The 21,571-nt window shown below is 42.4% G+C and overlaps 1 protein-coding gene across 2 annotated transcripts in view; it reads left to right on the top strand.

The window, feature by feature from the left end:
* Window positions 1-21,571, top strand: part of LOC126253688 (regulation of nuclear pre-mRNA domain-containing protein 1B) — a 66,371-nt gene that overhangs the window by 33,463 nt on the left and 11,337 nt on the right. For both annotated transcript variants that reach the window (XM_049955214.1, XM_049955215.1), the window contains exons 3-4: window positions 15,124-15,368; window positions 21,074-21,173. In XM_049955214.1, the coding sequence (XP_049811171.1) occupies window positions 15,124-15,368; window positions 21,074-21,173 (345 nt within the window). The remainder of the gene's footprint in view (window positions 1-15,123; window positions 15,369-21,073; window positions 21,174-21,571) is intronic.

Here is a 21,571-nt window from a genome sequence, read left to right as displayed (position 1 = left end):
TACTATGTTGCTGCTGCCGAATGTGTAGAGCCTTGTGACGTCGACACTGATGAACAGTCACCACCGTTGGCCTGCACAGCTGTTGCCAGCGTCAGTCTCCACTCCGGCTGGCTGCTGCAGACTCAAACTCAGCATGCCTCTGCATAACCTTGGTCTTCATTCCCTGTCAAATTCCATGCCTAACTTGTGCTGCCAATCCTAACACCCACAACTTCGTTCAGAGCCCCCAAAGTAACTGCCTATCATGCAATAGATTTGCGACCTGGATCACAGAATATTGTAAAGTGTTAGAATTACGGTTGTAATTCTAAAGGGATTGGATTCGTGTACCAAACGAGAAAACCCCAAATTACGGCAGCACCTAACAGTTTTCTGGTCTTCTATACAGCATCCCATACGAGCAAACCAGTTGCACCTTTACCTGCGGTTACTCATATTTTATGTGCTTGGGCTATGGACGGCTCTGTTTAAAAATAATAGCTCAACATATTCGTAGGGTCGAGCTGCGCACATCTACGTTCATTGCCCCATTAATTTGCTGCAAATAATAACTTGTAAATGTGATCCTGCAGTCAGGTAGTCTATGCATTGACTAGAAATACAAAATAAAATTTAGTGAATAATATAACATGGGTTGTATTCTAACATCTGTAATTGATGTACTCAACAGAGAATTATGTTGAATAATGTTTATTCAAGAAAGAACATGTAAATAAATGGGTCGTGATCCTGCGATATTCATTTAAAATGCAGACAGAGGATTCCCTTATCAACTACAGTAATGTTACGTTGAGAGCATTACAAGAATGGGAGCAAAATCTCCAACTAACTAGTCATCAGAGATATGCAAAAACAGCCCATTTTGTAACCACAAGACGCGAAATATTCACCGGCTCAAAATGTTAAGAGTTCAAAATAATGATTTAAAAATTAACACATGTGAAATGAAGAGTAGAAACTTGTACTGTGTGTAATCTCAGTTCTGCAATACAAGCAGAAAAAGTTTTTGTCCTACTCTGGAGCACATTTAGACCTCTCTAAAGATAAAGTTCCTTGACTAATTAAAATATGGCAGCTGCCATTCACCTTTCAGAATCTATCACCCACTCCATCAAAAACCACATGATACCACTGCCAAATCTGCCTTCTTCCACACCGAACATCCCAAGTGTCTGGAATCACTCTCTTAAGCTCTTCGCTGGAAGTCCTAGTCTCTACTTGACTGCTGTAGTGTTCAGTTTATGTCTGCTTCTCTGTTGGCTGAAGGACGCCCCATCGAAAATACGTTGTTTGTAAGTTCCACAGACATGATTTGACTCAACTTGACCACTTCCCAGACTAAACTGATGTATTACAACAATATTTAAATAAAGTAATGTTGTGAATATATTGTGACACACAGCTCATTCACAATAATTACAAATAAAGGTTTGAACATAATAGAGGGAAACATTTCACGTGGGAAAAATATATCTAAAAACAAAGATGATGTGACTTACCAAACGAAAGCGCTGGCACGTCGATAGACACACAAACAAACACAAATATACACACAAAATTCTAGCTTTCGCAACCAACGGTTGCTTCGTCAGCAAAAAAAGGGAAGGAGAGGGAAAGACGAAAGGATGTGGGTTGTAAAGGAGAGGGTAAGGAGTCATTCCAATTCCGGGAGCGGAAAGACTTACCTTAGGGGGAAAAAGGACGGGTACACACTCGCGCGCGCGCGCGCGCGCACACACACACATATCCATCCACACATATACAGACACAAGCAGACATATTAAAAGGCCAATAAATATGCTAATATTCTTGTGCAATTGTGCTCACATTAAATAGCAATGAATTGTCATTAAGTATTGTTTAAACAATTATTTTGCCTTTTTGACAGAAGTGTATTTTGGTTCTCTTTTCAATCTCTAGCACATGTGATTGACCTGTGAACTATTCAATGAATAACAATAAAAGTATGACAGTATGTGGCATATTCATGCTGTATTCATTTGCCATGTAATTGTGGAGAATTCGATGTTGTGACAAACATTTGCATAATGAAAAAAATATAAAAGATATTATAAGCCAATAAGCAAAATAGATACAGATGAAATCAAATAATGGAAACTCCGGGTAGGAATATCAACAGTGTAGGAAAAGATAGATTGCTGCTTACCATAAAGATGACACGTTAAGTTACAGACAGGCACAGTTAAGACACTTACATGAAGCTTTTGACCACAGCCTTCATCAGAAGAAGAGACACACCATTCAAACAATAGAAGATCCAGGATGGAATGTAACAATATTAGATAAGGAAAGTTGCTACTCACCATATAGCGGAAATGTTGAGTAAAGATAGGCACAGCAAAAAGATTCACACAATTATAGCTTTCGGCCATTAAAGCCTTTGTCAGCAACACACACACACACACACACACACACACACACTCTCTCTCTCTCTCTCTCTCTCTCTCTCTCTCTCTCTCTCTCTCTCTCTCAAACGCGACTTGCACACATGTCTGCAGTCTCAGATAACCGAAATCACACTGTGAGCAGCAGCACCAGTACATGATGGGAGTGACGACTGGGTGGGGGTAAGGTGGAGGCTGGGGCGGGAAGGGGGAGGGATAGTATAGTGGGGGTGGCAGACAGTGAAGTGCTGCAGTTTAGCAGTTTAGATGGATGGGGGGAGAGAAGGTGGGGAGGGGGGGGGGGCAATAGCAGAAAGGAGAGAAATTAAAAGACTGGGGGTGTGGTGGTGAACTGATGGCTGTGTTGTGCTGGAGTGGTAACAGTTAGGGGGCTGGATGGGTGAGGACAGTGACTAACGAAGGTTGAGACCTGGAGGGTTACGGGAATGTAGGAGGTATTGCAGGGAAAGTTCCCATCTGCTCACTTCAGAAAAGCTGGTGTTGATGGGAAGGATCCATATGGCACAGGCTGTGAAGCAGTCATTGAGATGAGGGATATCATGTTTGGCAGCGTGTTCAGCAACAGGATGGTCCACTTATTTTATGGCCACAGTTTGTCAGTGACCATTCATGCGGATAGACAGCTTGTTGGTTGTCATGCCTACATAGAATGCAGCACAGTGGTTGCAGCTTAGCTTGTAAATCACATTACTGGTTTCACTGGTAGCCGTGCCTTTGATGGGAAAGGTGATGTTAGTGACCGGACTGGAGTAGGTGGTGGTAGGAGGATGTATGGGATAGGTCTTGCATCTAGGTCTGTTATAGGGGTATGAGCCATGAGGTAAGGGATTGGGAGCAGGGGTTGTGTAAGGATGGACGAGTATATTGTGAAGGTTCGGTGGACAGCAGAATACCACTGTAGGAGGGGTGGGAAGGATAGTGGGCAGGACATTTCTCATTTCAGGGCACGATGAGAGGTAATCGAAACCCTGGCAGAGAATGTAATTCAGTTGCTTCAGTCCCGGATTGTACTGAGCTACGATGGAGATGCTCCTCTGTGGCCGGACTGTGGGACTTTTAGGAGGTGGTGGGAGACTGGAAAGATATGGCACGGGAGATTTGGTTTTGTATAAGGTTGGGAGGATAATTACAGTCTGTGAAGGCTTCAGTGAGACCCTTGGTATGTTTTGAGGGGGACTGCTTGTCACTGCAGATGCGGCAACCCTGGGTGGCTAGGCTGCACGGAAGGGACTTCTTGGTATGGAATGGGTGGCAGCTCTCGAAGTGGAGGTATTGCTGGTGGTTAGTATGTTTGATATGGACGGAGGTACTGATGTAGCCGTCTCTGAGGTGGAGGTCAACATTTAGGAAGGTGGCTTGTTGGGTTGAGAAGGACTAAGTGCAGAAAAAGGGGAAGAAGTTGTTGAGGTTCTGGAGGAATGTGAATAAGATGTCCTCATCTTCAATCCATATAGGGTAGATGTCATCGTTGAATCTGAACCAGATGAGGGGTTTAGGATTCTGGGTTTTTAGGAAGGATTCCTCTGGATGGCCCATGAATAGGTTTGCATAGGATGGTGCTATGCAGGTACCCATGGCCGTACCCCGGATTTGTTTGTAGGTAATGCCTTCAAAGGAGAAGTAATTGTGGGTGAGGATATAGTTGGTAATGGAGAGTTGGAAGGAGGTTGTTGGTCTGGAATCCATAGGGCATCTGGAAAGGTAGTGTCTGATAGTAGTAAAGCCATGGGCATTAGGAATGTTAGTGTACAGGGAGGTGGCATCAGTAGTGACGAGCAGGGCACCAGTGGTAAAGGGACAGGAACTGTGGACAATCGGTTGAGGAAATGGATGATATCTTTTATATAGGAGGATAGGTTCCGGGTAATAGGTTGAAGGTGTTGGTCTACGAGAGCAGAGATTCTCTCAGTTGGGGCGCAGTAACCGGCCACAATGGGTTGTCCTGAGTGGTTGGGTTTATGGACTTTAGGAAGCTTGTAGAAGGTGGGGGTGCGAGGAGTGGAGGGGTAAGTAGAGATGGACTCTGGGGAGAGGTTCTGGGATGGGCCTAAGGATTTGAGTAGTGACTGGAGATCCTGCTGGATTACAGGAATGGGATCACTGTGGCATGGTTTGTAGGTGGAAGTATCTGGCAGCTGACGGAGCCCTTCTGCCATGTAATCCTTGCGGTTCGAAACAACAGTGATGGAGCCTTTGTCTGCAGGTAGGATTATAAGGTTGGGATCAGTTTTTAGATGGTGGACTGAGGTTCTTTCTGCGGATGTAAGGTTAGTTTGCATGTCGAGGGATTCGGGAAATGATGGTGAGGCAAGGTTCGAGGTTAAGAAATTCTGGAAAGTTAACAGGGGTTGGTTTGGAGGCAGTGGGGGTGGATCACAGTTGGATGGAGGAATGAACTGAGTTAGCCAAGTTTCAATATTGGTCTTTGGTTGAGTCTGGCTGATCGGGTTGGTGGCAAAAAAGTGTTTCCACTGTAGGGACCGGGAGGAGAGAAGGTCTTCAACAAGTCCTGCATGATTGAATTTGGGAGTGGGGCAAAAGGTGAGGCCTTTGGAAAGGACTGATATTTCTGTGGGCCTAAGGCTTCTGTAGGAAAGGTTCATAACTGTTTGTGGGTCTGTTTAGACTCAATGACTGCTTCACAGCCTGTGCCATATGGATCCTTCCCACCAACACCAGCTTTTCTAAATTGTGCAGGTGGGAACTTTCCCTGCAATACATCCTACTTTCCCGTAACCCTCCTGATCTCAACCTTCGTTAGTCACTGTCCTCACCCATCCAGCCCCCTCCCTGTTACCATTCCAGCACTACACAGCTGTCATTTCACCGCCACATCCAGTAATTTAATTTCTCTCCTTTCTCCCCCTCCCCACCTTCTCTCCTGCCCTCTGTCTAAACTGCAGCACTTCACAGTTTGCCGCCACCCCCCCCCCTACCCCCCAATACTATCCCTCCCCCTCCCTGCCCCAGTCTCTTCCTTACCTCCACCTAGTCGCCACTCCCATCATGCACTGATGCTGCTGCTTGCAGTGTGGTTTCAATTATCTGAGACTGCAGACGTGTGTGCAAGTTGCGTTCGCGCGCGCGCACCTGTTTGCGTGTGTGTGTGTGTGTGTGTGTGTGTGTGTGTGTGTGTGTGTGTGTGTCTGTCTGTCTGTCGCTGACAAAGGCCTTAATAGCCGAAAGCTATAATTGTGTGAATCTTTTTGTTGTGCCTATCGCGACTGAGCATCTGTGCTATATGGCGAGTAGCAGCTTTCCTTCTCTATTATTGAGACACACACCATTCATACACACAAGCAAGCACACCTCACACACACATGATCGCCAACTCCAACCAGAATGCAACTATCACTTGTGATCACTTAATGTGTCATCTTTGTCATAAGTAGCAATCTATCCACATTCACTATAGGTAAAGACGCTTAGCTTACTGGGATGATAGCTATCATGCAATGCTATCATCTGAGATACCATTTGCTGAGATCACATGAAGCTTTATTGATTCAGAGGTCCGTTGTAAAATTTTTTATTCACTGTGAAATATTAAATTCTGTAGCTCCATAGATACTGAAAATATTATTGTCATTGTACATGCCTCATTTTTCTGAGATCACAAATGTATTCAGATTTGCTGTAATACTTGACTATAAATTATTAAAGATTCTCAAAGATGTATTAAGAAGCCATCTTTCAGCTTGCCTGACTCCGCTATTTTTGGTGCATGTCCTGCACAAAGGCCATGTGAGCAACAGCCGTCTAAATTCCCAGCTGTGGGATTTATCCATTTCCATTGACACAGCTTGTCTTTGTACCTGGACTCACCCACACCAGTCACCTAGCCGGAGATGCCATGATGTGCCTTGAGTCCTGGGCCCACTAAACAGTCAGGTGCACAACAATTTCACCTCCCATTACACCCCTTCCAGGTGGTCAAACTGCTTACCTACATACATCTAACATTACAAATGGGGAAAATGAGGTATGTGTGCTACGAAGTGTTGGAACATCTGTTATGTTCACCAGATTTAGCTCCTTCAGACTTCCAACCTCTTCCCAAAATGAAGTTTTCCTTGCTGATCAGGGTTTTTCTTCCACTGAGAAGTGACTGCTGTTGTGTAAAAGTATTTTGCAGCAATTCCGGAAGAACATTACAGAGATTGAGTAATGTCATTGGATGAAGCGGATGAATGTTAAGGGGAATGTTGTCAAATATCAAAAGATATTTGGAAATATTCTAATTTTCATTGCCAGATTGATAACTTTTCAGACTACGTGCATAATGTGGTCTTTGAACTAGGATTCATATCCAAGACAGGTGAAAACATTGTGTTGTGTTCCTGAAACAATTTGTTTGTACAATTGAAGGTAATAGTAGGTGGACATTATGTTTATGGCAAATAGTATTTTGAAATAATAAGATGTGAAGTCTGTCTGACTCACAATGTTAGTTACATTTGGTAGTGTAACAACTACAGTGGTTATTGTATTTGAGACATTCTTATATTATATATATGTTAGTTGAAAACTTGCACTTGACCAGTGCATCCTGGTGGCTGAAAGAGACTAAACATGTATTCCAGGAGACAATGGCCAAACTTCTGATTGGTGACATAATTGCACAGCAGGATATAGTAATTAATGGTAGGAATAAAATTTTGTTATAACTGGGTGGGACGAAACTAAGCAGAACGTGTCTGCTGAGCATGCTACGTTGGCATAACCAGTCTCTACACTTGGAAGAACTGAAGTACAGACAGAGAGCATATTGCCTCATAGTGTGTGGTAGAGAATGTCAGGAACGCCTGATTACAGTACCTTAACATCTATACAGAGCAGACTCAGCACTCTTCTGTAACGGGGCTAACCACCTAGGAATGTTTCAAACTTTGCATAAAGGAATGCTCTGAAGTTTAGGCCACCTTTGCCTTCCTTCTACTCTTTCAAATTTAGTTCATTTCATCTGCATCACTGATACTGATGGAAGTCAGCTGTACTAGTTTTAGTATGTCCGGTGTCTACAACTGCCGCCACTGTGGAGTCCACTGCTATGAGTCTGCAAGTATCTGTGGAGGGAACTTCAATGACAATGGTGACTGACTGATGATGATCGCCAGGCTGATCTTCCGCGAATGAATTGATCTGCCTGTTCGCGAGCTGCTTGACTTGGGAGCAGGGCCGCTGTGCTGCAGCTCCTGGCAGTAGAATACTGCCTCACCGGCTGCATGCAGGGTTTGCTTCTCATGCTGCCTTTTGGGTTGCCATTGGATCTTCTGTCTGCACACCATCTTGTCAACTAACAACAGGGGCATACAGATTTCTGGGACCAAGCCCAAACACAGCTTCATGCTACGAGAGCACTGAGGCTCTGAGCACTGAGGCTCTGAGCACTGAGGCTCTGAGCACTGAGGCTCTGAGCACTGAGGCTCTGAGCACTGAGGCTCTGAGCACTGAGGCTCTGAGCACTGAGGCTCTGAGCACTGAGGCTCTGAGCACTGAGGCTCTGAGCACTGAGGCTCTGAGCACTGAGGCTCTGAGCACTGAGGCTCTGAGCACTGAGGCTCTGAGCACTGAGGCTCTGAGCACTGAGGCTCTGAGCACTGAGGCTCTGAGCACTGAGGCTCTGAGCACTGCGGCTCTGAGCACTGCGGCTCTGAGCACTGAGGCTCTGAGCACTGAGGCTCTGAGCACTGAGGCTCTGAGCACTGAGGCTCTGAGCACTGAGGCTCTGAGCGCTGAGGCTCTGAGCGCTGAGGCTCTGAGCGCTGAGGCTCTGAGCGCTGAGGCTCTGAGCGCTGAGGCTCTGAGCGCTGAGGCTCTGAGCGCTGAGGCTCTGAGCGCTGAGGCTCTGAGCGCTGAGGCTCTGAGCGCTGAGGCTCTGAGCGCTGAGGCTCTGAGCGCTGAGCACTGAGGCTCTGAGCACTGAGGCTCTGAGCACTGAGGCTCTGAGCACTGAGGCTCTGAGCACTGAGGCTCTGAGCACTGAGGCTCTGAGCACTGAGGCTCTGAGCACTGAGGCTCTGAGCACTGAGGCTCTGAGCACTGAGGCTCTGAGCACTGAGGCTCTGAGCACTGAGGCTCTGAGCACTGAGCACTGAGGCTCTGAGCACTGAGGCTCTGAGCACTGAGGCTCTGAGCACTGAGGCTCTGAGCACTGAGGCTCTGAGCACTGAGGCTCTGAGCACTGAGGCTCTGAGCACTGAGGCTCTGAGCACTGAGGCTCTGAGCACTGAGGCTCTGAGCACTGAGGCTCTGAGCACTGAGGCTCTGAGCACTGAGGCACCGAGGCTCTGACAGGTGTGCACAGTAATTCTGGGCTGTAGGAACTCGCCAGACCCTCTTATGAAGGGGCTGCAGCACTGACCTCAGACAATGCCAGAGTCTCTGCCTGCAGATTCCTCTCCAGGCACTGATGTGTTACTGTGCGCCTTTGTGCAACGTGAGCTCAGCATGGTCACTGCTTGGCAACACTGGGAAGAAGACAGTGTGATCATAAAATGCTTGGAAATAAATGTCTGTTAATTGAATGATATATCATTAGCATCCCGGCGCTCTGCAGGACTCTACCACTATACCTCCACTCGTGTATCCTACAGTCACATATGCTCCTAGAACATGTATTTTTGTTGACTGATGTGGTGGTCACTCTTATATTTGCTGGTATTTGATTTCCTGACCCAGTTCATAGAGAGAATAAAAAGTTAGTTTGTCTGGGAGTGAGGAACATACTACATTTATACCAAATAAATATTCTGCTTTTGTGTGCAGGAGCTACACTGATTGAGCCAAAAATATACACAGTATTATAGTGTGTTAGTCCTCCTTTGGAACGCAAAACAGCAGCGATTCTGCATGGTGCTTGTTTGACAAGTTAACTGAATCTTCCGTTGGTTCTTGATAGAACAAATCTTTGGTAGGTTTCTGGAAGTATGTAGCACCAGATGTCTCCACACAGGTCACGGGTCAGTGGTTTTTGGGCATGAAGTTGGTGCCCTACAGTGTCCCACTTGCACTGCATGTAATTCAAATCACGCGAATTTGGTGGCCGAGACATAAAAGTGTGTTCTTTATCATCTTCCTTTAAACAAGGTTCGACAATAACAGCCTTATGATACGGAAATTTATCCTGCTCAAAGATGCCATCAACACTACCAAGGAAGGCATCAACATGAAGGGATGCACGTGTCTTTCTGCAGTAGTTTTCATGCAGTCCACAGCTGTCATGGTGCCTTTGATTACAAACACAACTTTCATGCAAACCCAAGTGAATGTCTCCCATAGCATAACGTTACGGTCGCTGGACTGCATCCGTGGCGCGCTGGACATTTCAAGCAGCCCTTTGCCTAAACAGTAAGTGTACTGGACACAGCCATTGACCTTGTGCAACAAGAAATGTGATTCCCCCAATCAGACGACACATTTTGGTTGATCCATGGTCATTTCTTGATGACATTGTGCCTACTGCAAGCATAATTCAGTACCATTGGGTCAACAATGTGCACTAAATAGTGTGCTCCAAAACAATTGTGCCTGCACCAGCATTGTACTGTCCACAAATCTACCACAGTTTGACACCTACCCTGCTGCACAGAGCAATGTTTCCCACTTATTGTTTCTCTGACCTTCAGCCACTTTCTATAGATGATCATCACTGTAGCCTGGAACAGCCGTCCAGCTTCTCAGTTTGCAGTTTGCTCTGCTGGGCTGTAACAATCTGCCCTTTGTCAAAGTCATTTATGTCAGTGGATTAATCCATTTGCAGTCCATATCATTGTTATAATGATTCCCTGTTCATCCACTTACATAATTTTCTTACTGCATCAAGTGCCTATATCACCAGGTGGCATTGAAATTTGTGGTGGGCAGTGGTCATAATGTTTTGGGTAGTCAGTGTATGTGGCTATACTTCTTACACTAATTAAAAATTACTTGATGAGTGAGACATGTTGATTAAACCTGAAGTATGAATCAGTCAGCCTAGAAAAGGTAGTTATAAAATCATTGTAGGGGTAGAACGATCTTGGGTTGATAAGCATATCTGCAGTCTGAAGTGGTGGTACATTGTAGGCTGTGGACTAGGGGAGTGCCATGGCAGCCAAGCTGTATATTCAATACAAGGCTTTCACTGCATCCATGGCATGCCAAGCAGAGAACTGTATTTGAACTGGTATGATGAAGAAAGATTAAGTAAAGGCAAACCTACGTTTCTAGCATTTGTAGACTTAGAGAAAGCTTTTGACAATGTTGACTGGAATACTCTCTTTCAAATTCTAAAGGTGGCAGGGGTAAAATACAGGGAGCGAAAGGCTATTTACAATTTGTACAGAAACCAGATGGCAGTTATAAGAGTCGAGGGGCATAAAGGGAAGCAGTGGTTGGGAAGGGAGTGAGACAGGGTTGTAGCCTATCCCCGATGTTATTCAATCTGTATATTGAGCAAGCAGTAAAGGAAACAAAAGAAAAATTTGGAGTAGGTATTAAAATCCAAGGAGAAGAAATAAAAACTTTGAGGTTTGCCTATGACATTGTAATTCTGTCAGAGACAGCAAAGGACTTGGAAGAGCAGTTGAATGGGAAGGACAGTGTCTTGAAAGGAGGATATAAGATGAACATCAACAAAAGCAAAACAAGGATAATGGAATGTAGTCGAATTAAGTTGGGTGATGCTGAGGGAATTAGATTAGGAAATGAGACACTTAAAGTAGTAAAAGAGTTTTGCTATTTGGGGAGCAAAACAACTGATGATGGTCGAAGTAGAGAGGATATAAAATGTAGACTGGCAATGGCAAGGAAAGCGTTTCTGAAGAAGATAAATTTGTTAACATCGAGTATAGATTTAAGTGTCAGGAAGTAGTTTCTGAAAGTATTTGTATGGAGTGTAGCCATGTATGGAAGTGAAACATGGACGATAAATAGTTTGGACAAGAAGAGAATAGAAGCTTTCGAAATGTGGTGCTACAGAAGAATGCTGAAGATTAGATGGGTAGATCACATAACTAATGATGAAGTATTGAATAGAATTGGGGAGAAGAGGAGTTTGTGGCACAGCTTGACAAAAAGAAGGGACCAGTTAGTAGGACATGTTCTGAGGCATTAAGGGATCACAAATTTAGCATGGGAGGGGAGCGTGAAGGGTAAAAATCGTAGGGGGAGACCAAGAGATGAATACACTAAGCAGATTCAGAAGGATGTAGGTTGCAGTAAGTACTGAGAGATGATGAAGCTTGCACAAGATAGAGTAGCATGGAGAGCTGCATCAAACCAGTCTCAGGACTGAAAACCGCAACAACAACAACAACAACAACAACAACAATGATGATGAAGGACTGTATATGTGATGCTGTGGTATATGGACTACTTCAGAAATTTTATTTCCTGTTGCAGCAGTGTGCAGCTTCAGATGCTTGTGTTAACCATAGGAAGTTGTTGTAAGGATAGACCTAATAGCTTTAATGGCTTCTACCTTGCAGTCTGTAACACAGATTCTGCAACAAATTTTCACTCCACAGGACAGTGTGCAATGATTTGGAAACTTCCTGCAACATTAAAACATTGTGCCCAACCATGGATTGAACATGGGACTTTTGCCTAACGCTGGCAAGTATCCTACCAACTCATAACCTACCTCACCACTTCAAATCAGATTGTACTCCACTTCATTCTGGAAACAATCTGCTAGGCTATGGCTCAGTCAGTTTCTGACGGTATTCTCTCTTCCATGAGTGCTCATCCCATAAAATATGCAGGAGAACTTCACTACATGCAAATGATTTGGTGGGTTGGGTGGTTAGAAATATTCGGTTGTTTGCAGGTGATGCTGTGGTGTATGGGAAGGTGGAAGGTGGTGTAGTTGTAGGGAATGTAGGGAATGTAGGGGTGACAGGCTCTAAATGTATTTAAAAAAAAAAAAAAAATATGTAAATTGATGCGGATGACTAGCAAAAACAAACCCATGTTCAGATACAGCATTAGTAGTTTGCTGCTTGACACAGTCTTGCTGTTTAAGCATCTGGGTGTAACATTGCAGATAGATATGAAATGGGACGAACGTGTGAGGATTCTGGTGGCGAATGGTCAACTTCTACTTACTGGGCAAACTTCGGGAAACTGTAGTTCATTTGTCAAGGAGACTGCATCTGGGACTCTGGGGCAACCAGTTATTGGACTTGCTAGTGTTGGGATCTGCACCAACTCGGATCAAAGGAAGATATTGAAGCAGTTAAGAAGAGGGCTGGTAGATTTTTTTCCAGTAGGTTCGAACAACACACAAGTATTATGGAGATGCTTTGGGCAATTCCTGGAGGGAAAGTGAATTATTTTCAAGGAACGCTATTGAGAAAATTTAGAGAACTGGTCTTTGAAGCTGATTGCTGAATGATTCTACTGCTGTCAAAATGCATTTTGTGTGAGGACCATGAAGATAAGAACAAGGAATTAGGGCTCATAAGGAGGCATATAGGAATTCATTTTCCCCTCACTTTATTTGCAAGTGCAGCAGTAAAAGAAATGACTAGTAGTGGCACAGGGATGCTTAGATATCTCAGTCAGTGGAGCAGTTGTCCATGAAAGGCAAAGGTCCCAGGTTTGTGTCCCAATCCAGTGCGTCGCACTGTTTTAATCTGGCAGGAAGCTGCATCCACAGATTACTTTATCTGTATATGATTTCTAACACTAATGGAGTAAAAAATTACACTTGTAGCTTAACCCACAGTGATTCACAAATCTTGTGTAATGTGACTGATTCTGTTACTTCTTGCTCTCATATAAATTGAAACAAGATGCAGTGACATCATTTGACTTTGAAAATGTGTGTACATAGCTCTCAGATTTCAGTAAAAGACAGTCCTAAGACTTAGTTCATGTAATAAACAGGAAAATATCTGGGTTGACCAGCACAAAAAGGTGGCCCTTAGAATATATCAATCTATAACCTTAGATCACACAAAATATTCCCAAAGACAAAGGTCATTGGAGTAATCACTGCTGGCTGACATTATTCCAGAAACTGCTCCAACGCTATCTGGTATTATTATTGTTGTTACCAATGTTTTTCTTGTTGGATGATTTGTTGTCACTGTAGCTCGTAATTTTATTTCTTTTTTTTATTTTGTGTATAAAATTATTTCTATATATTGCTTAAACTTAGAGACCTCATAACTGGATTTGGGATTGGGAATGTTTGCTATACGAAGCAAAAATAGAGAAAGCACTGAATCTCCAGTTTGCTGCTAAAATATGTTGAATCGCAGTCAGTGGCAAGAACTGTACTGACACAGTCCAGTGGTATGGCTGGTAGATAACTAAGCACACCTGGTACTACTGTTAACACTCTGTCATGTGTCCAGGTAGCACATAATCTGCCATATAGTGATCCAGCAGACAGAACACTGAGTGAAGCACAGTTGAATACCACGAAGCCAAGCGGCCAGTCAGTGCTGCGTCTTAATGGTAATATGTTAAAATATATATGGACCATGTGAAGTATCTCTATTGAGGCCATTACTGAGGATGCAAATACAAGATAGCAGGCCCAGCTTGGCTGAGTTGTTTCCATGGACACTGCAATCCACTTTGTCATTAACTTCCAGAAATGTAGCAATGTCACATATGCCCCTTTTTAAAGATGCTACTGCTTTTTATCCAGAAGTCCATTTATTGCCTCTTGTTAAAAACCCATGTCCCACCCCATTATCTTGTGGATATTATGTTTGGTGCTCCACCTTAGGGCTGTATTACTATACTTTCTATAGTCACTAGATGCGATGTACATTTACAGTGATCAATTTTACTGTTGGTATCTTGTGCACATTTACTATGTTATGACAGGTAGGCTTCCAAATACTTGCATTCTATCAGTTTGTCTTCCAGTCTTATATCTCATTGTTTTCTTCTTATTTATTAAAACATTATTGACCAAACTATTCTTTCAGTTTTCAAAGTGTATGATTTTCATTTTCCATAACTTCAGGTAAAATTATCTGACCATGAGTGGAAAGGAGAGATCACATGATGCAGACTGCTTCTGGTATAAAGCATATCACGAGCTTGATCAAATTTATCTTGAAGAGTGTTGTCACTGTTATGGCACCACCTTCGTACGATCTTGTCACTGTCTCACTGAGGCCACAAATTCTGAAGAAATATAATTTCATACTTGTACTGTGCTACTACAGCCCATAAAACAGTTGCACAGCTTTGTGCTTACACAACCACAGTGCTTGCAGTAGCTGTACATGGTCCAGTCTAAATTGTATAAATTAAAATTATGCTGAGGTGGTTCCTAAGATGGTTCATTCTTCATTTTCATACAAAACATTTATAACTCTGTGCAACCAAATTATATACAGAAATCAATACTGTTACTGCACTTTGCAAAATTATTTGATTGGTAGAAGCTGCAAAAATGTTTGAGGTCTTCAACTTATGTTGATTAGGCAGCAGAGATACCATTGGGCAATTGTGAGATTTCTTCAGAATAAAATATTGTTTTGTTTTAGTTGCAGGGCTGCTTAAGTTTATGTGTGTTGTGATTGTAATGATATAATTTCCAGCTAAAATTGGAATTGTTTAGATTCAAATAGGTGTCAGAAAAATTAACTAGCTTCAAAGTACTAAAGATTTTTTGAAAGTTATTGTAAGAAATATGTGTTGTTAAAATATTTTACTGTATTTTTATTGGTGTTGTCACTGTTCTTAGAACCACCGGACAGAGAGCCAACTCCACCAAAGAAGAAAGTGAAGTTAACACCAAGTTTTGTGCCTGAAGTGGAAAAGCCAACTAAGAAGGAGAAAACAATAAAAGTAAAAGTTGTACCTAGGGAGCATAAAAAGTCAGAAACAGAAGTTGAAGTAGATGGGACTAAAGAGTTACACGTTACCCTATCACCACATACACCATCTGGAGATCCTCCGGAACCGGAGGAGCTTATAAAAGCTCTCATGGTAAGGACGCAAATTTCATTTAGGTATAAAACAAAAGCATGAGAGGTTAACTACTCACATATTAGCTGTTACTCGTGGCTGCACTCACTTTTGCATTTTTAATATTAATATGAATGAAACTATTCAGTTTATATGCTTAAATAATTATGTTACTTTTTTGAATTTGTGAAATGTAATTTCTTTTGTAAATAAATAACCTAGAAATTGGACTTTATCATACAGTAAGTCCAACATTGTTCCCATTGCTCTACAAAAAGCTGTCATTTTCTCCTACAATAATAATTTTCATTCATTGTAGATCGGGTGGAACTTACTCCTTCCTTTAGTGAATGCAGAAGAGTGTTAGTTATTGACAGCTATTGAATATAGCTCTTGCAGTCATGTAAAATTGATACTTGATGCACAGGTCTTTACAAATCTAACAAGGGAATGGTCCAATAAGACATGTTGAAGCTTACTCTGAAATTTTTTACACAGGAACAAGACAACAAAAGAAATGCACTGTCCACATTTTAGCTGCTAAGAGGCACTGCGAGTATTTAAAAAAATAGCTGAAAATTGCCAAATTCGTAGCGTGCCGGGTAGTGGTAAAAATGTACATCCCTACTGGCGCTGTAGCAACTGCACTTGCACAACTAGAGACACACACACACACACACACACACACACACACACACACAATGGAGGTCGGTGGTATATTTGTAAACAGGAAACACGACACAACCCGATCATAATTTGTAAAGGACATTTCAGGTTACTGTTTGTTGATGGTTTCTCTTGCACTACGGTACACAGTTACTATTCTCTCGAATTAGCCATTCAATTAACATCTGTTACAAATTATCAGTTACTTTTTGTAGTATTGGTAAGTATTGACAGTACAGATAAAGCTGAATTAATATTTATTGTGCTTTCTTAAGGCATGCCTGCAAGTAGTACCTTTTTTCCTTCCAGTTTCACAGTAATGTGAAATCCAATTAATGTTCTCAATTTAGCAATGATGAAATATGAAGTACGTGGTTTGCAGCTGAAATCGCCTACTTCTCCTGAAGACATACATATGTGTCATTTGTTAGTAGATTTCCTTGACATTCATTAAAGTGATATCGACATTTCGTTTGAAATTGTGGCTATGTTAGAAGAAATAGGAAATAACTGTGTTGATTCCATGAATTGTGGTTCGGACGATGTCAGTTGTACCAGTAACAGTTCTGAAGAAGAATACCTTCGAAGCCTAAAAAAAAAAAAGTACTGCAACAGCTTTCAGCGACAAAGAAAAGGCTGTGAAATATTGGTTAAATGAAGGAGGGAAAAGAATGCTTGAAGTTACGCAGTGTGCAAAGGTGTTATTGTTTCGTAAAATCGGAGCGTGGACTGTGCAAATGGAAGAATGAATAGCATGAAGTAAGAAATATGTACCAAATGGAAATCCGAAACCATCTGAATGAAAAGCTGTTCGAAAGATTTGGAACTGCTCGTGAGAGGCTGTGCACTGTTACCGATGGAGATCTCCAAGACTGGGCCCTCCAAATTGCATCTGACACGAACATTGCTAATTTACGCACTTCGTCGACCTGGCTACACAGTTTCAAGAAATTGTATAGAATAGGAAGTCACAAAAGTACCAAGTAAATGTGTAGAGCAGCTGCCAGTGATAGACAATGCAATAGTGAAATTCATAGCTGACATAAAGACGAAAATTGCTGTTATCCCTGCAACTGCTGTTTATAATGCTGATCAGTCAGGTTTCTGAAAGAGCTGTGTGCACACTGCACTTTATGAAAAAAAGACTGAGTCGGTTGCCCAATCAATGTGTGCAATGACACATTCATTTCTGATAATGCCAGTGATAAGTATGAGTGGTTTGTTGTTTCTGCAGCTGTATATCTGTCTTCAAGAACCGCAAGGCAAATGAGGACGAAAAATGAAAAATGAACTTTTTAGTTGCAAAAATCTTGTAATCAGCATCTCTAAATCTGGGAAAATGGGAAAGAATAATCATCAACATTTCATTCGGAATGTATTCCTACCAGCTGCAGAAACTAATTCATTGGAGGGCATGGCTAGGCAAAACCTGCGGAGTGACAACACCATACTGGCAGCATACGTAGCTAGCCTATGACTGATAAACAGCAGTTGCTGTAGATTTTCTTGAGTGCAGTGCAATTTGTCACTTGTTAGAACGATTATTTCTTTTTCAATCTGTGTACAGCTGGCATTCTTGGTACATGGCACTCTTCAGATGACCCCCCCATAAAAAAAGTCACAGGCTGAAAGCTCAAGAGCCATATATAGTTAGCCTTCCTGGAAATTACATGATGCCCAAACATACTCTTACATACTCTTCATTACTGCCATAGAGCAGTAGCATGTGAAGTGGTTCCAGTTTGTTGAAAACAGGTGTGCTGAAAATCAAGATTTGGAATTGTATGGAGTCCTGGTGCCACAAATGTTTCTAACATGCTGAAATACATTTAGACACCACAGTGACGGCACACCACATCCATTGTCAAAAAGGAAGGGTCTGAAACCCTTGACAGTTCACTGCATGCAGTATGGTAACTTTGTTGCTTTTTAATGAACATTGATGAAGCTGGGTGGTGTTTCCTTGAGTTCAGTTTGGCTTTTTCATGAAATCACTGAAATAAAAAAGGACTTCATTGGACCTAAAAATATTGAATCAAGTCTGCAACTTTACTGACATTAGCAAATTTAATGGCACTGAACACAGTCATTAGGGTAGAGCTGTTACACAATCTGAAGTTTGTTCAGATGAAATTGAAACTGAAGCAGTATTCTTTTAATGCTCTAATGTCTCCAGTGACAAGGCAATTTTTCATACTGAATGACAATGTCACCTTTTGTGGCAACTCTGGCAGTTTCAAGGGTACATACAACTCCACTCGGGGTTTTCTTCAAAACCAAACAAGTCTTTTCAAAATTCCAATTTCACATTGTGATTGCAGTAATGATGGATTTTGACAAAGAGGGAGATTGTGATAGTGGAGGTGAAACTCTTGTCGTGCAGCAGCCAAACTGTCACTGTGTCGGTTAAAGGCTCGTACAGCAACAATGTGCTCGGCACCACTCCAGTGCTCCGTGGTAACCATCTGTCCCTACCTGCTGCACAGTTTGATGTATTTCCCTCTCTCCTGCTATCATAGAAGGCCTGCTAACACTGCTTTCAAAATTTCCCCTTGTGCCATATTGTATAGAACATATTAATAATGTTTCTGTTTCCTAACAGTTCCTCTTGCTCCTCACGACTTTCATGTTTTTCTCTACTAACTGTTTTTCTCTACTAACTGTTTTTACATTTTGGAGACATGGAGAGTCAAGGAGAGGGGGTGGGCAGAGGGACAGTAAAAGATTCCACCCTTCCCCCTTCCTTTTTTCCACCGCTTTCCTTTACTCACCCCCCTCCATCTGTCTCTTCACCACTGCCTTCCTCTCCTTTCCTTTCCTCCCCTCCACCTACCCTCTCCCTCTTATATCTCCTTATATGCTCTAACCTCTAAGCTCCTTTCGTCTCCTTGTGCAGCCGCTGAGTAATCTGGTGAAGGACCTGCTTCACATTCCCCTGCCATGGAGTAAATTGATGTAAGGGAAAACCATAAAGGTTGGAATATGGAATGTTTGGACACTTCTGCACAAAGACAAAGTAGAAAATTATATACATGAGAGGGACAAAATAAAACTGGATGTACTTGGTGCAACCAAAGTAAGGTGGAGAGGTAGACAGTGGATATTATAATTTTACTACTTGTGCATGTGTGAGTGATGTAATCAGAATGCTATTGAGGAAGATTTATGCAATGGTTTGGAAAAAGTTATTGATAGGGTGAGGTGGGATACATTCATGCATATACTAAGGAAACACGGCATTGACTGCAGAGGAAGAAAATTATTTAAAGAGTTATATCTTAAGCAAAAAGCTAGAGTTGGTCGGTGAAGAACTGATTGAGGGATTAAGAATAGGAAAAAGTCACACTAAGATGTTGCCTTGCATCTATGCTGTTCGACATTTACCTGGAAGAGATCATAGGAGAGTGCATGACCAATGAGGGGAGAGTGTGTAGGAGGTAAAAGAGTGGTTTGTATATGTTTTACTGATGACATGGTTGTGTTTATGGAATCCAATAAAGTGCATATAAAATGATGGAAGGTCTAAAAAGCAGTTGTGAATACAGATTGAAAATAAATAAAAAAATTCCAGCAGTTAGATATTGGGAGGAAAAGGAGAGAGGAAAACAGGTGGCTAACAATTAGAGTAGGTTGCAAAAGTGAGGAAATTGTTATAAACACTGTTGAATAAAAGCCCAAGGAAAAGACTGGCCTAATCGTATACACAGAGCTTAGTTTATATAGTGCAGATACCTTGACGTTGCGAGAAGATGAGCAAAGAAGGCTGGATTCATTGGAAGAGAGTGTAAGTTGGAAAGACAGTGTGAGGGATAAGGAGGTGTTAAGAAGTGGTGGAGAGAATGGAAACCTCTTAAGACTTAAGACACACTAAGGGAAAGCACTCCGTCTTCAGGCCACTGGTGGCCCATCGAGATCATCCGATTGCTGTGTCATCCTCTGCTGAGGATGCGGATAGGAGGGGCATGTGGTCAGCACACCGCTCTCCCAGTCGTTATGATGGTTTTCTTTGACTGGAGCCACTAGTATTCAGTTGAGTGGCACTTCAATTGGCATCACGAGGCTGAGTGCACCCCGAAAAATGGCACCAGTGCATGACGGCCCGGATGGTCGCCCATCCAAGTGCCGGCCACATCTGACAGTGCTCAACTACAGTGATCTGACAGGAACTGGAGTATCCACTGCGGCAAGGCCATTGCCACATTCAAGAAAAGAGAGAATAATTGGTGGGGCTATATCCTGATGCACCAGTGCTTTCTCTAGCGGGGAACTGAAGGAATGGTAAAAAGAAAGAGAGGGAGAGGATGAGGTACCAACTAATGGACAGTCAGGGAAGAAAGTTATAACTACATGCAACTAAAGAAGAAAGTGCAGTACAAGGAGAGGTGCCAAAGTAACTTGCCTGGACTTGACGCAAGGCAGAACTACTACTGATAATGAAAATATGGGAAATCATTTTTACCATATCCTTAATTATTTATATGTGATTCTAACAGTTTATATTTCGAGCTAAACCATTCTCAGATAATTACTTTTGTCTTTTTTTAATTCGTGTTTTGCTAGATTATCGTTCTCAGATAGTCTCACTAACAGTGGATAAGGATATAACAACTCGCTTCTCTCTCTCACTCACTCTGCCTCCCTCTCTCTCTCTCTCTCTCTCTCTCTCTCTCTCCCTCCCTCCCTCCCTCCCTCCCTCCCTCCCTCCCTCCCTCACTCTCGTGCGCAGACACACACACACACACACACACACACACACACACACACACACGCACACAAAGTTGTGGTGCAATAAGAATTAGTATTTTAGTATTTGTACTAGATTTAGGTGCAGAGGGTGGACAAATTTGTGATGGATGAATGACAGCAGACAGGCGGCTAGAAATATATGGGCCTGTATAGCATGCACACAAAATTTGTCTTCACACACCCGTGGTGTCTGTCGTGTTGCTGGTGTGTCGTGCTGAGGAGGTTTACAAGTCTGTCATGATATATTCGTAGTGTGTCATCAGTATATGCACAATGTCCTCCAAATAGTGATATTTTTATTATTAATTTTACAGGAACTAGAGAACTCTGCTTCAAGCGATGCAGCTGTAAGGGAGAGAATAGCTAGTCTGCCACCAGAAGTTTCTGAAGTTTCGCTTTTGAATAAATTAGAAGGTATGTGATTACTAGGATGACTAGTAAATACTAGGTCAGTGATTTATTTCTGTTGCTGATGTGCCCTGATGAAATAAAGAAAAGCAGCAGATTCCACACTTTTAATTATTTGCATAATGACAGTATTATATGTCTGTTTCTCCGTCCCTCCCATCCTTGTTTCCTCCTCTCCCATGCTCTACTTACCATTAAAGTTCCACCAGTTGAAGTTAATCTTATGTTGTGCTATAGTAATAGTTGCTTGCATATTCAACTGTTACATTGCAGCTGTGTTGAAATAGGATGCAGTTAACAGTAAGCCATAATGTTGTAATTATGGAGGCCAACCAAAGAATCCCTTCACTGTGTTAATGGATGGATTTAAAGATTATTCTTCACAGTTTGTAATTTCCTGTTGG

Source organism: Schistocerca nitens, chromosome 4 (genome assembly GCF_023898315.1).
Source record: "Schistocerca nitens isolate TAMUIC-IGC-003100 chromosome 4, iqSchNite1.1, whole genome shotgun sequence".
Lineage (NCBI taxonomy): Eukaryota > Metazoa > Arthropoda > Insecta > Orthoptera > Acrididae > Schistocerca > Schistocerca nitens.
Note: the sequence above shows the minus strand (reverse complement) of the source record. Positions and strands in the feature narration are given on the sequence as shown.